Source organism: Pongo abelii, chromosome 16 (genome assembly GCF_028885655.2).
Source record: "Pongo abelii isolate AG06213 chromosome 16, NHGRI_mPonAbe1-v2.0_pri, whole genome shotgun sequence".
NCBI lineage: Eukaryota > Metazoa > Chordata > Mammalia > Primates > Hominidae > Pongo > Pongo abelii.
Genome location: NC_072001.2, coordinates 104655522 through 104672985, shown reverse-complemented (window position 1 = coordinate 104672985; position 17464 = coordinate 104655522). Strand labels below are relative to the sequence as shown.

General features: G+C 47.8%; 1 protein-coding gene across 3 annotated transcripts in view; it reads left to right on the top strand.

Moving 5' to 3' along the window:
- Positions 1–17464, top strand: part of PCSK6 (proprotein convertase subtilisin/kexin type 6) — a 188749-nt gene that overhangs the window by 43897 nt on the left and 127388 nt on the right. For all 3 annotated transcript variants that reach the window (XM_024232758.3, XM_024232759.3, XM_063716323.1), the window contains exons 2-5: positions 2789–2893; positions 14484–14594; positions 15116–15259; positions 16517–16593. In XM_024232758.3, coding sequence (XP_024088526.2) covers positions 2789–2893; positions 14484–14594; positions 15116–15259; positions 16517–16593 — 437 coding nt within the window. The remainder of the gene's footprint in view (positions 1–2788; positions 2894–14483; positions 14595–15115; positions 15260–16516; positions 16594–17464) is intronic.

Genomic DNA, 17464 nt, shown 5'->3' with positions numbered 1-17464 from the left:
CAGCAGCCAAGAAGTGCGAGTAATCCACGTGTCCATAAATAGATGAATGAATAAACAAAATGTGAGGTGTGCAGATAATGGAAGATTAGTCAGCCTTAAAAAGGAAGGAAATTCTGACACATGGTACAACACTGATGAAACTTGAGGACATTATGCTGAATGACATAAGCCAGTCACAGAGGACAAATGTTGTATGATTCCAGCTTCTTCTGCAGCTGGCTTTGCAAGGGCAGCCTTGGCTGGTGTCCCCTTCTCCTCTGCAGTGGGAGCGTCCCTGCCCAGCCCCCCAGCTCTCATGCTAGGCAGGATGTAAGTGTCCAAACAGATGGAGTTCTGGCCGCTGCTGCCTCCACAGGTGGTTGGCCTGGTCAGCATTCTGGAGACTGTGCCTTTCCTGGATCGTTCATGGAGAACAGTTCACATCAGCCCAGACCCAGGGGCCTTTGCAAAGGACAGTCATGGCGGCCCCGGGGCAGGGGGCTGGATGGCTTTGGGACTGGCCTTTGAGGGGAAAGGTGGCTGCCCCAGGCCTGGATTAGCTGGTCAAAGGCCAGGTGCTGCCCTGAATGGCTTCCAGGGCCACCCTGACATGGGCCTACTAAGGGTCAGCACTGCTGCAATTAGTCTGTTTCTTTGCCAGCAAGTTTTATTCAACTCTTAGTTTCTCCATGTCCCTGACTGGGAATTGACTTGAATGCCCAGAGTTAAAAGACCAAAAGTTATGTAACGTCTCCCAGGGATGGTGGCAGCTTATGAGCAAACATGTTGATTAAACACTGTGGCAAGTTGAGAACCCGTGATTGCCTCTGTTGCTAAATAACAGCTCTAGTGTGGGTGAGGAGGAGCCTTTTGACACGTGTGGCAGTTAACTTTGTCGAAGAAGTGAGCAAGGTGACTTATCTGTAGGAAGAAAAAGAAAAGTGCTTGTGAGCAAAATAGGGCAGAAATAATGAGGTTTATGATGGCAGAAAAATGTGAGAATCAGAATGATTGCAGAAAACCGTGTATCAAGCACTTACTACCTACCTGCTGGGTCTCTGCTAGCTCTTTCACACATAAATATCTCATTCAAATTTTGGAGCAGCCCTTCAGGGTGGTGGTTATTAGTCTCGTAAGGAAACTGAGAGAGGGTAAGCCCAGGTCACCCAGAGGGAAGGGGTCACATTAGGTGCAGACCTGGATTTGGCCAAAAGCTAAAGCATCCCAGACCCAGAGAAGGGAGTGGAGGAGCCAGAGAGAGAATCCCAGCTCCCAGGACCACCAGCATTTGTTGAATGCCCACTAGGTTCTAGACACTAAACTAGGCTCTATATAGGTGATTCCTATTGATTCCTCATGACTATCTTAGTATTTGATGTTCTGTGGTTGTAAGCAACAGAAACACACTGGAGCAAGCTGAAGTAGAAAAGGGAGCTCTTTATTTCAAGGACAAAGTGGTGTCTCCTAAACTCAAGAACAGGAGACAGCAAGGCTGCCAGGATTGCCAGAAAGGAGAACTGAAGGGTAGTAAAAGGGCTGGGAGGCTCTCTCTTGCACTCCTGCCTTATCTTCTTGTGCAAAGATATGAAAATGGCCACTCACAGCATCCAAGTCCCTCCAGGTCTCCGCCTGGGCCAGTCAACTCTATTGAGGTCAGACTATAGCAGACTAAATGGCTATGAATAAGGTGGAGGCAGCCAAGGAGTTGTGAGTCGGGTAGGCTTTAGTCCTACTTAACTTTTAAAGGTAAGTACCTTTATCCCCATTTTACACATAAGGAATTGAGAGTCCCATGAGTCAAATGTCCTTGCCTAAGGTCACATGGCTAATCTTGGTGGAGGAGTAGGAAGGGTTTGGACCAAATCCATCTGACTCAAAACCCGTGTTTGTAATCATCATATAGAACTGCTGTAGAGGACCATTAGTCTTAAATTTACCCTTGAATCAAGCTAGAAAAGAAACTAGGATGGTTTAGCCTGAGAAGATCAACTTGAGAGTCTGTATGATATTCAGTTCATCTTGATTTTAAAATCCTTTTTGGAAGATAGTGATCAACTAGCACTTCTCTACAGCCAAGAAGCAGGCCTCCGATAACAGTGTCCCCATGCTCAAGCCCAGACAGACGTGAGGACAAGCTGGTGCTACAGCGAGGGCAAGCCCTTCTTGAAGGTCAGGGGTGGGGCCACAGGGCTGCTGTTGGTTCCATCCGGTCCTCAAGCTGAAATCTGTCCTGACAAACTGCCCCTGGCAGAAAATTGGAACACCTCGGGGGTTTAGATGTTCTCATCTGACCCTTTCACAATCCCCAAGCAGATGGATCCACGTGTTTTCTTTGGCTGTCCCATTGCACTTGAGAGTGAGTGTTCATTCTTCGATATTTCAGTTTACCCATGGGGTGGAGAGGATGGAGTTTGTTTATAAATGAATGTTTCGGTGTAGACCTGACTTGACACCAACTTAGCTACTTCAGGGATTCTTGGCCCTAAACAAACATTCATTTCTGTCTAAAAAACTTGGCCATGATAGTCCAAACTTTAAATGATGTTAATTTACCGTGAGATGTGATGGAGTATGTGCTCCATGGGAAATATGACTTAGTGTTGTTTATCTAAAAATGAGTGTCTAAATCCACCTTCACGTTTATAAACACTGCACACATGCCAGAGATGTGAGGAGCAGTGTGGTGGAGGGTATGTTTCCTCTGGGAGAATGAACCCCTCAGATAAGGGGGAGATTCTTGTGGGGTGGAAGATTTTGGAAGCAGTTCGTGAGACTATTAATTTATGGTATGCTGCTTCTTGTCTTGCAGATTGGAAACCTGGAAGATTACTACCATTTTTATCACAGCAAAACGTTTAAAAGATCAACCTTGAGTAGCAGAGGCCCTCACACCTTCCTCAGAATGGACCCCCAGGTACAGAGTGTCAGGATGCTTTCCTAAGGGCTGGAGGGTTTGGGTCTGTGGTCCTAAAAATGGCGGAGTCTGGATTTTAATGTGATTCTAGCTAGACATGAGTTTTCCACATTCACTTGAAATACAACAATACAGGCGTAGCTACGTATCAGACCATCTGAACTAAATCGTGTGAGTGAGGATCTCTCAGCATTTTAAAATCAACAAAATACAATACTTACAGGAGGTACATATATAAATCTTACCCATGAAACAAAAACTCTAAGCAATTCAAGCAAGTATTTTAATAATGAAATTAGAGTTCAGGCAGGTGGATGTTTTTGTGGTTGTCATAGCATGTATGTTAATGGTTACTATGAATTTGAAAACTGAGGCAGTAAGTATGACTTTTTTTCCTCAAAGATTCACGTGATCTTCAGGATTAAAACAAATGTGATTTGAAAGGAGGCTAACATTTTAAATTTCAACATAATCCATATTTATTGGGTGGTTAATTATACTTCCTTTCTGCATAGATTTGAAATTAGTATTTGAGAAATATCATTCAACAGGTATGTGCCAAGATTAAAAATTTAAGATGGCCAAGTGAGCCTCCAATGAGTTCATTCATTTGGCAGGTATTTTTGGAATACCTTCCATGTGGCTGGCTGTGTCCATAGCAGGGCCTGTGGCGCTGGTGGCGGGGCTGACAGAAAATGAAGCAGGAAATAGAAAAATATGTGATAAGTCACAGGGTGATGAGTGCTGAGAAGGAAAATGAAGAGTTCACGTGAGAAGCGGTAGCAGCCCCACCAAGGAACGGAGGTCATTGCTAAGTCATAGTTTTAGGTCACAGAAATCATCTTCTCTTAAAAGTTAACGTATGTGCTAAATGTTTGTTTGGGCTCCCTGGCTGGTGCACAATATTATTTCAGCTATTTCCAGAAAATACTTAGAGTAAAGTTTTTATGGAAAAATGGGTTCTTGGTGTTGCCCCAACCCACCTACTTCAATGACAATCAGGGCTCTTTTTGTATTGGCTGAGCAGGGATTCGTTGGAGAGACGTGTTATCTCTGGGCTCTGTACCTGAATTATCCTTCTCTGGGGCATCGCATGGTGAGGGTTTTGATTTGAAGCACGTGACGAGGTGGCCCTCATGGAGCTCACCCATGGACCTGGGCTGTGAAAAGGCAGACTTGTCTTGAATATATTTCTGGATTGGTTTTATAGGTGGATGAATGGATGGATAGATAGATACGGATAAGTCGAATGAGATAGATATAAAACATTGTGCTAATTCCATTATTCCTTCATAGCAAGGGAAGGAGTTAAGTGTTTACTAAGGGATGGCTGTGCTTGGGCACTTTACATGCACCATCTCACCCCATCACATGGGGGTGAGATTACGTCTACTTGTGCTTACACCATGGAACATGAAGGAATGTTTTTCAAAGGGGCCAGTATATTTAATCCTCTAGGAAAAAAGCCAGATTGTAGTTGCTCATTCCCAAAGAGTGGGGCACTTGGGGAAGTGTGGATCAGTAGAAAACTGAGCAGCAGGGGGTCTCTGTACAGGGTGCATAGGCTGATCCCAGAGGAGGCGTGAGTTCTGTGTGGTTGAGAGACTGTCATCTGTCATCTTGGAGGAAATTCTAAGCTAGGAAAGAGGTCGACGCAGCATCCCTCCACACTTTCACTTTAAGCAAGCACTCTATCTGCCGTGCGAAGAAACATCCTCATTCTTCAACTGAAGTCTTTTGAGTTGTTGAATTGCTACCACGCGGATAGTTACAATGAAAGCAAGCTGTTTGCATGCAGGAAGCCCCTCTCGTAAGCATGCTCTGAGAAGAGACGGGGACCGTGGATTTCTTGGTCTGCTTTCCATGAGGCCTTCCAAGAATTAATAAAGCAGATTCTTAATTGTTAGAACTAAGGCAGAGTCAAAATAGGAGACTTAATCTGTGTTTTGACTACATCCTCTATTGTTGGTGACTATATTTTAAAACTTTTAAAGGTACTCAGGTCAACTGTTCATCCCTTCCTTCCAAAAATATTAATGGTGCACCTGCTAAGTGCAGGACCCTGTGCCTGAGTGATGCAGAGCTGCCCAGCAGGTCTCTGTGTTGCTGAGTTCTAGGTGAAGATGGGGATGAGAGACCCGTGCATGAGCAAGGCAGGCTGAGGCAGCAGAGACAGACTCTGTTGGGGGCTTGAGGGCCACCATGCCCTGGACCTGCCTCCTCTCTGCAGCACCTGAGCTGCTTGATTGACCCATTTTAGGTGTGTTAAAAGTCCTATATTCAGTTTGGGTCTGAGGGCAAAGCATTCCCAGGCATTAGTTGTCTCCTTGAAGCCAGCAGAAGGAAGAATAGAGACTTCCTAGGCAAAGGCTACCATAGCAGTTAAATTTTTTCAAATAAAAATCTCCTTTTCACAGAGCTTCTTAATAAGCTCCTGGCAAGGCTGCTATCAATGCATCCTGCCAGTAAAGAAGAAAGGAAGAAAGGTAAACAGCCTGGGCATCCCAGGCCTCCCTGGAACTTTCATAGGATTGGCTGATTGTTTCTTACAGTTCTAATTAAATTGTTAGCCCCAGGGAAAGCACACAGACATCTGAACCAATTATGAATTCAGAATCGCAACTGAAATACCTCTGTTTAAATTTGTCTAGCTTTAATGCAAACCAAATCAATTAGCTGTCAGTCTGACTAATATTTACTCTGCCCAGTCATTACAATTAAACACTTGGTGAAATTAGCTGTTTTATGTAAGTATTTAGTGTTATCTTTTATTGCAGCGCATCAGAACATTACCCTACATTGGCAAAGCATTTTTGTGATACCGTCACATCTGGAGAGTTGTGTAATTAATATTATTAACAAAAGGAAAAGATGATTTAATATTATTCAGAGACTTCGGAATGTGAGGCTGCCATTGTGTTCAAATGACCAAACTGGAAATGAATGTTATGGGGCTTAGGATAAAGTTCAATCAAATGCAGACGGTATCTTATTTTAATTAGTTCCAGTCCCTATTGTATAAAAGTGCTTTGATAAGTGATGGAATGTACAGTCCACCCCACGTCACATAAAAGCAGATAGAATGTACATTTGTGCAAGCAAAACAAAACTCAAGGGGGGGTCAGCAGCAGGACTCTGTTAAGCACGTGTGTGCACGCACACGTATTTGGCATCTTCTTCGCACTGATCCTGTACCAGAATGGTACAGTCATTTTCCTTGCATTCTTAATTACCTTTACTTGATGTTTTTCTTACCATCTTTGAAAAGGGCCATTTTGCTCAGATTGCTTCGTTACCCAGCCCTGTCCTTGGAGGAACAGCCCAAGTGTTCGCAGTGTGCAGTTATCGGTCGCTGGGTTTTTCCAAGGCTTGTCATTTAAGCAAACTGAAAGCATTTGTTTTTAACTTGTTCTTTTGCCAAAAGTCTGGAGAAGGGTGGATATTACAGAAGCGTCAACCAATCACTGAAAGGGCTCACAAATTTTTTTAAAATTACTTGTTCTGATTATGTTCCAAGCTGGCTTATAGTTAGTCGTTGCTGCCTGTGTCTTCCAGACCTTACATTTTAGCATGATGACTTGGGTTCAGCTCTTTCCTTCCCTACAGATCTCAGCCAGATTGGTGATGGAAATGGAAGGATAAAGATGTTCAGAGGGAGCCTTGGTGGCTCCTTCCAGGGCCATAGGAGGCTTCGGTTTGATGCTTCATTTCAGTGCTTTAAAGCTTAGAAGTTGCAAAATGATTGCAAGGACCAGAGGAGGCATTCTGTTTTGTAGGATGGGACTTTGCCCCCAGAGTTTAATCAAAGCTCGGGTTTCCTTCCAGCAGTGATGCAATGTTGAAGCAGATCTTTCCATTAACCACAGATGGAATTTTATCTAACAGTTTTGTGTGCTAGAGCAATTCAAAGTGCAAACAAACAGTAAGTTCCTGACAAGAGCACATAGACAGTGAGTGACCACATTGGTCTCAGGGGTTGATGAACTGTGTCACGGGCTGAGGGCAGGGCCAGGCAGTTGCCCAGGGCCCAGCGGATTTGCCCACGTGGGGACGGTGGACTGCTCCCCCATGAGGGTGATCGAATGACAGTGACAAGTTGGCTGTTCACATTTTCGGCACCACCCAGCTGGTTCTAGTGGCATGGCTGCTAGGAATTGGTAAAAGGTTTGAATGTGTAAATATACCTTAAAAGACAGCATTTTATTATTTCACCACGTGCTCTGCCCTTCCACTTAGATGTCTCAAAGACAATCCAAAGTCAGGATGTCCGAAACCCAGCTCGCTGTCTCTGACCCTAGTCTGTCTCAGAGGGAAGCACTCATCCGTATTCCACTGCAGCGCCAGCAGCCTCTCCTTCCCCCCTTCATTCGTTCCACCTCCTGTACGACCCGGCCCTGCCATGTCCTGTGTCTCCTGCCCTATGCCCAGCTCCTGTCATCTCTTGCCGGCACCACTGCACTGCCCTCCTTGCTGGCCTCGTATGGGCATCCTTGCCCCGGCCAGTCACCTCCCATGCTCCTGAGGGATCCTCTGAAATACATGCCTGATGGTGCCACAAAGCTGTATCTACACCTCCCAAACCCTGCTTGTTCTGGCCTCCTGTGGCCCCCTGAGTCCCAGCCACCACTGGCCTTTAAAGTCCTCCTCGGATGACTCTGCTCTTTCTCCCTCTGCAGAGTTTTTCACAGACGGCTCCCCACCTTCCCCTGCTGTTGCTCTCTTCCCCACCTTCCCCTCTGGGCTCCAATATCCCTGCCACCAGGAAGCCTGCTCAGAGGCTGTGGACTTGGCCTGCTCTTCTAGCAGTCGTATGTTTGTATTCTAGATCTGGCCCTAGAGTAGGAGCACACAGCAGTGTTTGCTGGGAACGATGACTAGTTCAGTTTGTTTGGGATCTGTCAGGGACAGACAGAGTCGGCAGGGGAGCTGCAGGTGGTTCCTGGGGGACCTGGATCGTCAGGCTTGGGAGGGCGTTCAGTATTCCAGAACCAGAGGAGAGGCGATGGGAAAGCGGACTGACCCTGCTGTGCGGATGCCTCGGGAGAGAGGAACTTGGAGTTCAAAGCATGCAAGCCCATCTCTTGCCAATGCAGCAGGAAGTTATCGAGGGTCAAGTCCACATATCATTTGCTTTTACTCCCTTACAAGTCCAGCAGCGACCCAGAGAACAGTAGACAATGCTTCCTGAAGCGTATCTCAAGTTCCAGAGATGTGGTTCATTTAAGCAAGTTATGTGTAACATAAGCAACTTCTTTCTATGTAAATACTTTAGAAGTAAATTCTGACCCACCTTGGCTAAATTAAGGAAAAATCCTAAATATAGTTTTCAATTGACAAAGCTGTTTCCTGTATTGCTGGAGCTAAAATAACAGAGGTACTGACAGTGACTGGGTATCAGACACGTTGAGCAGCGTTGGACTTCATAGTTTGTTAGTCTGCCGGGGCAGTTGTAACAAAGTCCCACAGGATGCGGGGGCTTCAACCACAGAAATGTATTGTCTCACACTTAGGAAGGTTGAAAGACTGAGATTACTGCGTTGGCAGGGTTGGTTTCTTCTGAGGTCTCTTGCAGATGGCTGAATTCTTGCTGCATCCTCATGTGGTTGTCCGTCTCTGCGAGTGGTTCTGTCCTAATCTCCTCGTGGGACACTGGCCAGATTGGATTAGGGCCCCCCACATCATGACCTCATATTAACGTAATTACCTCTTCAAGGCCCCTATCTCCCGTTACAGTCACATTCTGAGCTACCCAGGGTTAAGATTTCAACATAAGAATTTAGGGGTTCACAGGTCAGCCCCGAGCAACAGGTGAAGCTGGGCTCCGGCTGCCTCTTCTGTTGTCAGTGAGTGGAGGCGGGTGGCGGGCGGTAGGGAGAGGAGCACCCTCCGTCCCTTTTCAGCAAAATAAGAACTAAGTTACAAATGAATAGCTTTACTTTCCCAAAGAGCTGTCACACGCACTGTCCCATTTCCATCATCGGCAGAGCAAGGACTTCCCTCTCGCAGGACTGTTAAACAGGGGTCTTCTGGCACCTGTAGTTCAGCTTCGATGGGAAGAATTCAAGAAATGGTGTCTACACTGTTACAGTTATGGCTGCAGGTGAGGCAGTGGGGAGGGAGCAGGTGAGGCAGTGGGGAGGGAGCAGGTGAGGCAGTGGGGAGGGAGCAGGTGAGGCAGTGGGGAGGGAGCAGGTGAGGCAGTGGGGAGGGAGCAGGTGAGGCAGTGGGGAGGGAGCTGGGCTTGCAGCTGCCTGGATGACGCGGGAGGTGGTGGTGGGGGTGGCTTTCTAGGCCGAGTTAGAATGTGCTTTACTTTTCTTTCCTCCTCCCCGTCCTCTACTGCCCAGGCTTGCTCCCTGGGTTCCTGCTGTGTGGTTGCCATGGCAGCCTGGTGTTTCCCCGGCCCCACCCCAAGGTGAGCCAGTGCAGCGCCACAGGTGGGCCTGGGCGTCTCACCGTGATGGGCTCTCATGAAACCATGTAATCATCTCTCACTTGTGGCGATGGTCCCCTTGCCCTGCTGGAAGATGACAGCCGTAGGACCAATCCCTCACTCAGGGAAAACTTGGATCTGCTTTCTGCCTCTGTCTAGCTTGGTTCAGTGTTTTTTAGCCATTTGGGGGGATCACAGGCCCCTTTGAAAAGCTGATGGAAGAAGTTGTGGGGCCTCTCGCTCTCCAGAGGAAAAAAGACATCATGCTCATGCCGGCACCATTTTGCATACAGTTCTGGGGTTTCTGGGACTTGAGCCTGTCCTTCCTTGAGGGACTGTGGGATCCAGGGCAAGAAGGCTCCAGTGTGGTACATTAATCATTGCCTGTCAGTGAGAGAAGGGCCACATTGCACATTATGCAGTGACAGGCACTTGTCAGGGAGTGGGATTTTTCTTTCTTTAAATTCGCCACTCAGCCTTCTCATCTAGCTCTTTAGCTGGCTGGATGTTGGCCCAGCAAGGTGCTCAGAGTGGTCAAGGTTGATGGGGATCGGGATCTAAGTGCCACAGACTATTGAGTGCACAAGCTCTCAGAGAGGGACTGGTCCGAGCCCCTGCATTACAGTGTGGAGGCAGAGGCCCAGGCAGGGTGCCCACCTCCCACACAGAGAGAATAACAGGTTTATTTTCTACGGTGCTCTGATTGCTCTCTCCTGGAGGAGGCTTTAGAGCTTGGTGGCTCCTGGGTGCTTAGGTGTGGCCTCTGACTCCCTCCCTTGATATGCCCTGGTGGACAGTCAGGTCTGGCTTGCAGTCCCCTTGTTCTTTTCAGTTACAGAATAAAGTAACCTTCACTTTGATGAAACCAGGGAGAAAAGAGAAAAGAAAGAGCTGGCCGAACTGTCTCCCTTGCTTTGGCTACAACTGTGCAGAACCTATGTGAACCTAGTGTCCCCAGCCCTGCCTGTGTGTACTTCAAGGAACCTCAGCAGCTTGACTCCCTCGATGCTGTATGGGACCCCTGGACACCTGGGGGAGGGTCTCTGTGTATGCCCTTTGTGGCCTTCACTCCATCTCAGAGCAAAAACTCTGAAGCCCCTCTCCTTTTAGGACTCTCCAGCTCCCAAGAACTTCTAGGGGCCTTCCTGAGCCACAGCAGGGCCCCTCTGAATAGGCACGGGCTTGAAGTTAGGGCAGAAGGACGTGGTGGCTTTGGGTGGACGAGCAAGTGGGAAAGATTTCATGCTGTCTTTGGTGACACTGGCTCATGAGTGAAAGTTTCAAAACACCTGTCCCTGTCGCTTGTCACACCCGGGAATGATGTGTCAGCAAGCTTCTGGCCCACCTGTGGCCCACAGGGAAGAAGACAGGGCCAAGGCTGCCCGTGGCTGCTCGCTGAAAGGACGCTTGGATAAGGATCACAACTCAGTGGCACGGACAGCCTGCACCATGGCAGGCCATTTACTGGAACGTGGGTAGGGCCCCCTCCTGGGTCTCTGCTTGTTTATGTTACCCTTTAGGAACATCCTTAGCTTTTACCTTGTCTTATCAACAGAGGGACAGTCAACAGATGCCTCATTTTAACTTGACTTCTCAAGAAGAAAGCTGGAGGAAGCACACACCACAAAAGAAAGTGTTGCTGTGCACTTGTCTTGAGAAGACGATGAAGCCTTCTTCATGATTAGAACTCCCTGCCCCAGAGCGTAGCTTATCTATAATTATGCTGCATGTTTAGCAGGAAACATACATTTGGAAAATAGAGAAAAGGAAAAAAAGATCAGAGTGAAGTTCTATCTTCAAAGTATGACTTTAAAGAAATCCTGACACTTTCTACAGATTTGCAGAGAAAGATGGTTTGTGTTTGGGCTAGAAGTGGCGTTTGGCAAACCTTGCCTTTGCCCCAAATCACTTGTAGTTGATCTTCCACAAAAAAAGTCAACAGATGTCATCTAGCAGTCATTAAGACCTAATCACATTTTCTTTTTTCTTTCTTTCTTTCTTTTTTTTTTGAGACAGAGTCTCACTCTGTCGCCCAGGCTGGAGTGCAGTGGTGCAATCTCTGCTCACTCAACCTGTGAGGGTTGCTTCCATTCCATGGGAGAGCTGGAGTTTTAGTCGCTTGGTTTGGGGCTGATGACACACCTCTGACCTCCACAGGGTGTCCAGGTGGCTCCCGGTTTCACCCCGAGGGGTCATTGAAGGCAGAGCTTTGCATCCCAGCTGGGGATGGGAGGGGAGGCGCTTTGGTCCTGGCCGGGAACCAGGTATGTTCATGCTGATCTTCGCAGAACCTAGCGCCAGACACACAGGAAGACTCAGTGCCACGGCATAAATGACCCCAGGATGCTGCTCTCCGGAGACACTGGGGAAGGTGAGCCTGGAAAATGGCTTTCTCTTTGTGATGGGTAGGAGGTGGGATCCGGGATCCCCTTGTGCTGTCCTGGAGCTGGGTGAGAAGCAAGGGAGTGACTGGAACCCAGAGGAAGGGACGCAGTGGGTGCTGGGCGAATCAGCCTCTGCGACCGCGCTGTCTGCCTACATCCCATCTCCATAGAGAAGCCCCCTCGCCTGGTCAATCATCTGTTGTACAGTGTTCAGTTCCATTGGCCCGACAGCACCTCACTTGCCGTCAGAGACTTACAATGAGCAGGTGTGTTAGCAGAGAGAGGGCTGCCCCTGCGAGCACGCCAGAGAGAGAGCCCCAAACTGTGCTGCGGGCCCCAGGCTATCACAGTCCCCCTCAGAACTGTGTGCCAGTGTTGTGGGGTTTTGCCCAGAGCCCAGCAAGGGCCAAGGGCCGGGATGCCCAGGCTCTTCCATCCTACTGAGGAACGCTCTGATGACTTCTGGCTCTACGCTTTCCCACGTCTCCCAGCTGATTAGTGGGGCGTCATCCACTTGGGCTTGGAAGGGCAGAGTGTGCCTCCTCCTCTGACTGGAAGTGTGTGGTCTGGTGGGTACAGCAATTGGAAGGGGCTGGATGTTGTTAGAACGGAAAGTGAGTTCAGGGCCCCTTAGCACAAACAGGGCTCAGCCTGGCAGGAGGGCGGAACATCCCTGGGAGCTTTGGGCTGTGCGGGATCTACATACACTGTATTTTATAATAGGGTGCTTAGCAGATTACGAAATATTGTTTGCGGCATCTTAGACCAGGTAAAAAGCTTTCTAGTTCAGGCAGTAATATATGGGGACATTGCAAAATGCCATCAGCCGGTGTTAGGAACAAAATATCTCATTTTATAGTTTTATTTTCTGTGGAAGTATCTATCGGCGGCTGTTATAAATTATCTAGGACTTGGTGCTGAGGATTTTTTAAGTGTCTGACGTGAAACTGATTTTGAGCCCTTTGCAGTGTTTCTAAGGCGTCTGGTCTGCTGGTGTTTTATAGACAAATTACATCGGAGTGGGACAGGCTGGGATGCCTCTCTTCTGGGATTTTGCCCTGTACACCAAGGGTGCCTTGGAGACCATCCTCGGCCCTAAATCTGAGCTGTGTATGCAGGTGCTCAGCTCTCCTTGCTCAGGGTGATGTGGGGAGGCCGAGGCTCAGGGAGGAGGAAGGGAAATGTTGTCCCTTTGCTCTTGGGTACCGTTACTCCCTGCCACTCAGCCTCAGGTAGCTCTGTTCTGGCTTCCAGCACGACCCTGGGTCACCAGCCTTGGGTCACCTTGGGGCCCCTCCCCCTCCTCTTGTTCCTCCCCTTCCTCCAGCTGCCTCCTCCAGGCAGCCTGTCCTGTTTGGAACTCACATCATCCTCTGATTGGTGGGATCCCCTGAATATAGTGCAGACTGCTCGAGAGCACGGCCCTGGTGCCCATCCTTACCCGCCCATCTCAGGCCCGAGAGCCAGGCTGAACCCCAGCTTTGAGCATTATTCAATCAGGTGGAGCTACCATGGTAAGACCAAGGAAAACATTCCCACTCAGGGCCCAAGAAGTCTTTACCCCAAGATCCTTTTAAAATGAAAAAGCTTTTCCAGCTTGAAAAGAATGTGTACACAGGATGATAAGCAGGTGTGCTCCAGGCACTGGTCTGAGGGCTTTAGATGTGTTGTTTCTTATATTAACCCTGTGGCAGCCCATGACTGTCCCCACTGTGTGGGTGGACACCACCCTGAGGCCATGGATGTCCACCGTCAGCTCTAAGTCACACAGCTGGTGAGCACGGGGCTGGGTTTTATTGCAGGTGGCCTGGTGCCTTGATCCTTGGTCTTAAATATCAGTGATACAGCCTTGTGAACTTTTTTCCTTGACCGTGAAAACAAATCATGCTGATTGAAAGACATTTATGACATCCTGAAAGTAATTGTAAAATTTTAAATTAGCAATAATGTCACCACCCAGGAACTGATGCTACTACTATTTTGCTGTATTCCTTTCTAGATTTTTCTCTGTGCATGTTTTGGTACCATGTTGCTGGTGGCTGCATATTTACTTATGTCCTTACTGTAAAGCAAATTCCAATGCCAATTAACCAAACACTTTCTTCATTCATTGCTTTCCCATGTGTGTATTTCCTTTTCCTTCAGGACAAGGGTCACCAGATAATTTATTGGCAATTTCGCAAGGCTGGCTTCCTTCCTTCTCTCCCTCTCCCTCCCTTCTTTCTTTTCTTTCTGCCTCTCTCTCTTTTTTTTTTGGCAGGGTCTTGCTGTGTTGCCCAGACTGGAGTACAGTGGCACAATCATGGCTCACTGCAGCCTGGGCTTTCACCTCAGCTTCCTGAGTAGCTGGGACTACAGGCGTGCGCCATCATGCCCAGCTAGATTTTTTTTTTTTTTTTTTTTTTGGTAGAGGTGGGGTTTCACCGTGTTGCCCAGGCTGGTCTCAAACTCCTGGGCTCAGGCGATCTTCCTGCCTCGGCCTCCCAAAGTGCTGGAATGACAGGCGTGAGCACTTTCTTTCTTTCTTTCTTTTAGTACAGCGACTTCAAAATCTATCAGAGTGGTGTTATTTCTTCTTCTGTATACACAAACAAGTTCTCATCTTTCAAATGTAGTCACTTTGAAGTGAAAATGTCCCCAGGAATTTACCATCTAAAATATCTACTATGACACAGATATTCATGCACAAGAAAGGCTGTAGCACCTGCAAAGAGGCTACATAAAATCAAGAAATCGTTTCTAATATAAACAGTAATTGCATTTCTTCTGGTAGGTGAAATGGCTCCAGCAACAGGAAGTGAAACGAAGGGTGAAGAGACAGGTGCGAAGTGACCCACAGGCCCTTTACTTCAATGACCCCATTTGGTCCAACATGTGGTACCTGGTGAGTAGGACAGGACCTCTCTCTGCCCCAGGACACTTGCACTGCCAGGTCTCTGAAATGGGTTAATTTCCCTCAACGAAGCTAAATTCAAACAACATCTCCAGACAGACACACTTCACCTTAAGGGTGTAAAACCCCTACTGCAAGGCAGTGCAGTACCAGCTTTCTTGTGGATTTTTTCTGAAACTATGTGCAGCACACCCTGGGGTGGGGGCTCTTTGAGAAGGGAAGTGATTTGATGCAGGCTGTGTAACTGAATGGCAAAGCCCAGCCCATGGACAGAGCTCCTGTTGGGAGGTGATGCCCTGGGAAAATGATAGATTGCAGGTGCAGAAAAAGCAAGGGAGCCCTCTGCATGATTCTCTGAGTGGGAAAGGAGCTCTGCTATGTAAGGCAGGGATAGGTGTTCCCTCCTTCTTTACTCGCCAGCCTAAGCACCTCCCTGTGGGGTGTGCACCGAGTGTCAATTCTGCATCTGGAATGTCCATGTCGGGGGGACTTTGTGTCTTTTGTGCTTACAGCATTGTGGCGACAAGAACAGTCGCTGCCGGTCGGAAATGAATGTCCAGGCAGCGTGGAAGAGGGGCTACACGGGAAAAAACGTGGTGGTCACCATCCTCGACGATGGCATAGAGAGAAATCACCCTGACCTGGCCCCAAATTATGTAAGTCAATCCTCAGAACTGACATGCAAATATATTCAACTGTGCTGGTCATTAAGTAAATGCAAGTTTCAAAACAGTAAGGTCCCGATCTCCCCCAACCCCTATTAAGTTACGCAGTAAAGAAAACTATGCTGGAGAGAATTAGGAAAATGAATATTCTGCTACTTGCTATTGTCAGGGGCAAGGGTTTTGCAGAGGAATTCATCCACATGCTTGCACAGTCATGTACGCTTTTAGGAATGGAGCCTAAAGAACTAAGAAATGCACGGAGGGGGATCATCAGCATACAGATAGTAGCAACACGAACAGTGACAGGGTGACAGCGTGAAAACACGGGCTCTAGGCCCAGAGTACCTGGGTTCCTATCCTGGGTCTGCAAATGATTAGCTCTGAGATCTTGAGTAAGTTACTTAACTTCTCTGTGCCTCAGTGTCACCATCTGTAAAATGGGTTCATAAGAGAACTACTCTCTCATGGAGTTATTGTAAGGACTAAATTAGTAAATGTACGGAAGCAAGCTTGGCATATAGTAAATATCATAGATGCATGAAATACTCTAAGGGACCTGGGCGCCTACCAGTGATTAAGTAAACCATATTGTATCCATCTTACAGATCATTATGCAGCCCTTAGAAATGAATTTTGCAGACTACGTCAACAACACTGGAAAGCTTTTATCACGTATTTTAAAAGGAAGATGTAAAATTATGTGAATACTGCTGTTACAGTCATATAAACAAAAGCATACCTATTGAAAATATAAAATGAAGGAAATCCTAACCCACGTGGAAACGTGGATAGACCTTGGGCATTATGCGAAGTGATATAAGCCAGTCACAAAAGGACAAATACTGCATGATTCCACTTACACGAGTGACTCCGAGTAGCCAAAATCTTAGACAAGAAGGTGGAGTGGGGGTTGCCAGGGCCTGGGAGAGAGGAATGGGAAGTTAGTGCTTAGTGGGTGTGGGGTTTTGCAGGTTGAAAAGAGTTCTGGAGATGGGTAGCAGCGATGGTCGCACAACACTGTGAATGCACTTAATGCCACTGAACCGTACACTCGAGAAAGGTTAAGGTGGTATATTTCCTGTCACGTATATTTTACCACGATAAAAACGTATATGAGATTATAGCTATAGTAAGAGAGGAACCCGGTGTGTGGTTTCTCTATTTGCCAACGGAACGTAAAATCCGTTTAAAACAGAGCTGTCATATGCCACGCCATTTCTCCTCACTCACCAAGGTTCCATTTCTTAGGATTCCTACGCCAGCTATGATGTGAACGGCAATGATTACGACCCATCTCCACGATACGATGCCAGCAATGAAAATAAGTACGTCGCCTCGCCTCGCCTCGTCTCCCCAGCTTCTTCCCTCCCTGCAGAGTCGCTATTGAATGTGTGTGCGAGGCAGCCGGAGAGGCGGTGGCTGCCGGCATATCTTCCCTGCCTGGGCGCGAGGCAGGCTTATCCAGGAGTCACAGGCCATGCCAGGCACGGCCCTTCGGGCACGGCCAGCTTCTGTGGAGTTAGCCTGTTCCTCTGGGGTGTCACCGCTGCCAGGCAGCTGGAAATGGGTGTTTGACATCATTCCTGTTTCCAACTTTCTTGAAATGTTTTAAAAGAGAAACCCTGAAGTCTAACGGTCTCCGTGACCTGCTGTGCGAAGACAGCAGTTTGTTCTATTTGAGCACACACGTCACATGCTGAGCTTTTGTGACTCTGTGACCTTAGGAATGAGGTGGAAGGGGCATGAGTAATGCTGGATAGACCCAGGTTCAGATCCCAGCTCTCCCGCTTACTGGCTGCGTGCATGCTGGGTGAGCTGGTTGAAACTTCATGTCTTGGTGTCTTAGAGGCTCGTCCAGGCCAGTGATGTCCCCTGCCTCACAGGGCTACATGAGGGGTCAGTGAGATGATGCCTGAGGAATGCACCCAGCAGATTCTCCCGAAATGGTGGGCGTTTTTGTGTCACTGTCATTTTGCAAGTGGAGGCAGTGGGGTCCGGAGAGCCCAGGTGACTTTGCAGTGTAAACGGCAGCCTTGGGCTCAGTCCTGGGAGTTCATTTGCTGTCTCTTTCCTTTCTCCATCAGCATGCCCCATACCCTGAGCTCTTATCATTGCTCTAAAAATATTTAGAGGGAAATAATAAAAGCTTTTTCTTCCTCCCCACTGTTGACAAGATTCTTGCTGAGGGGCGTCTCC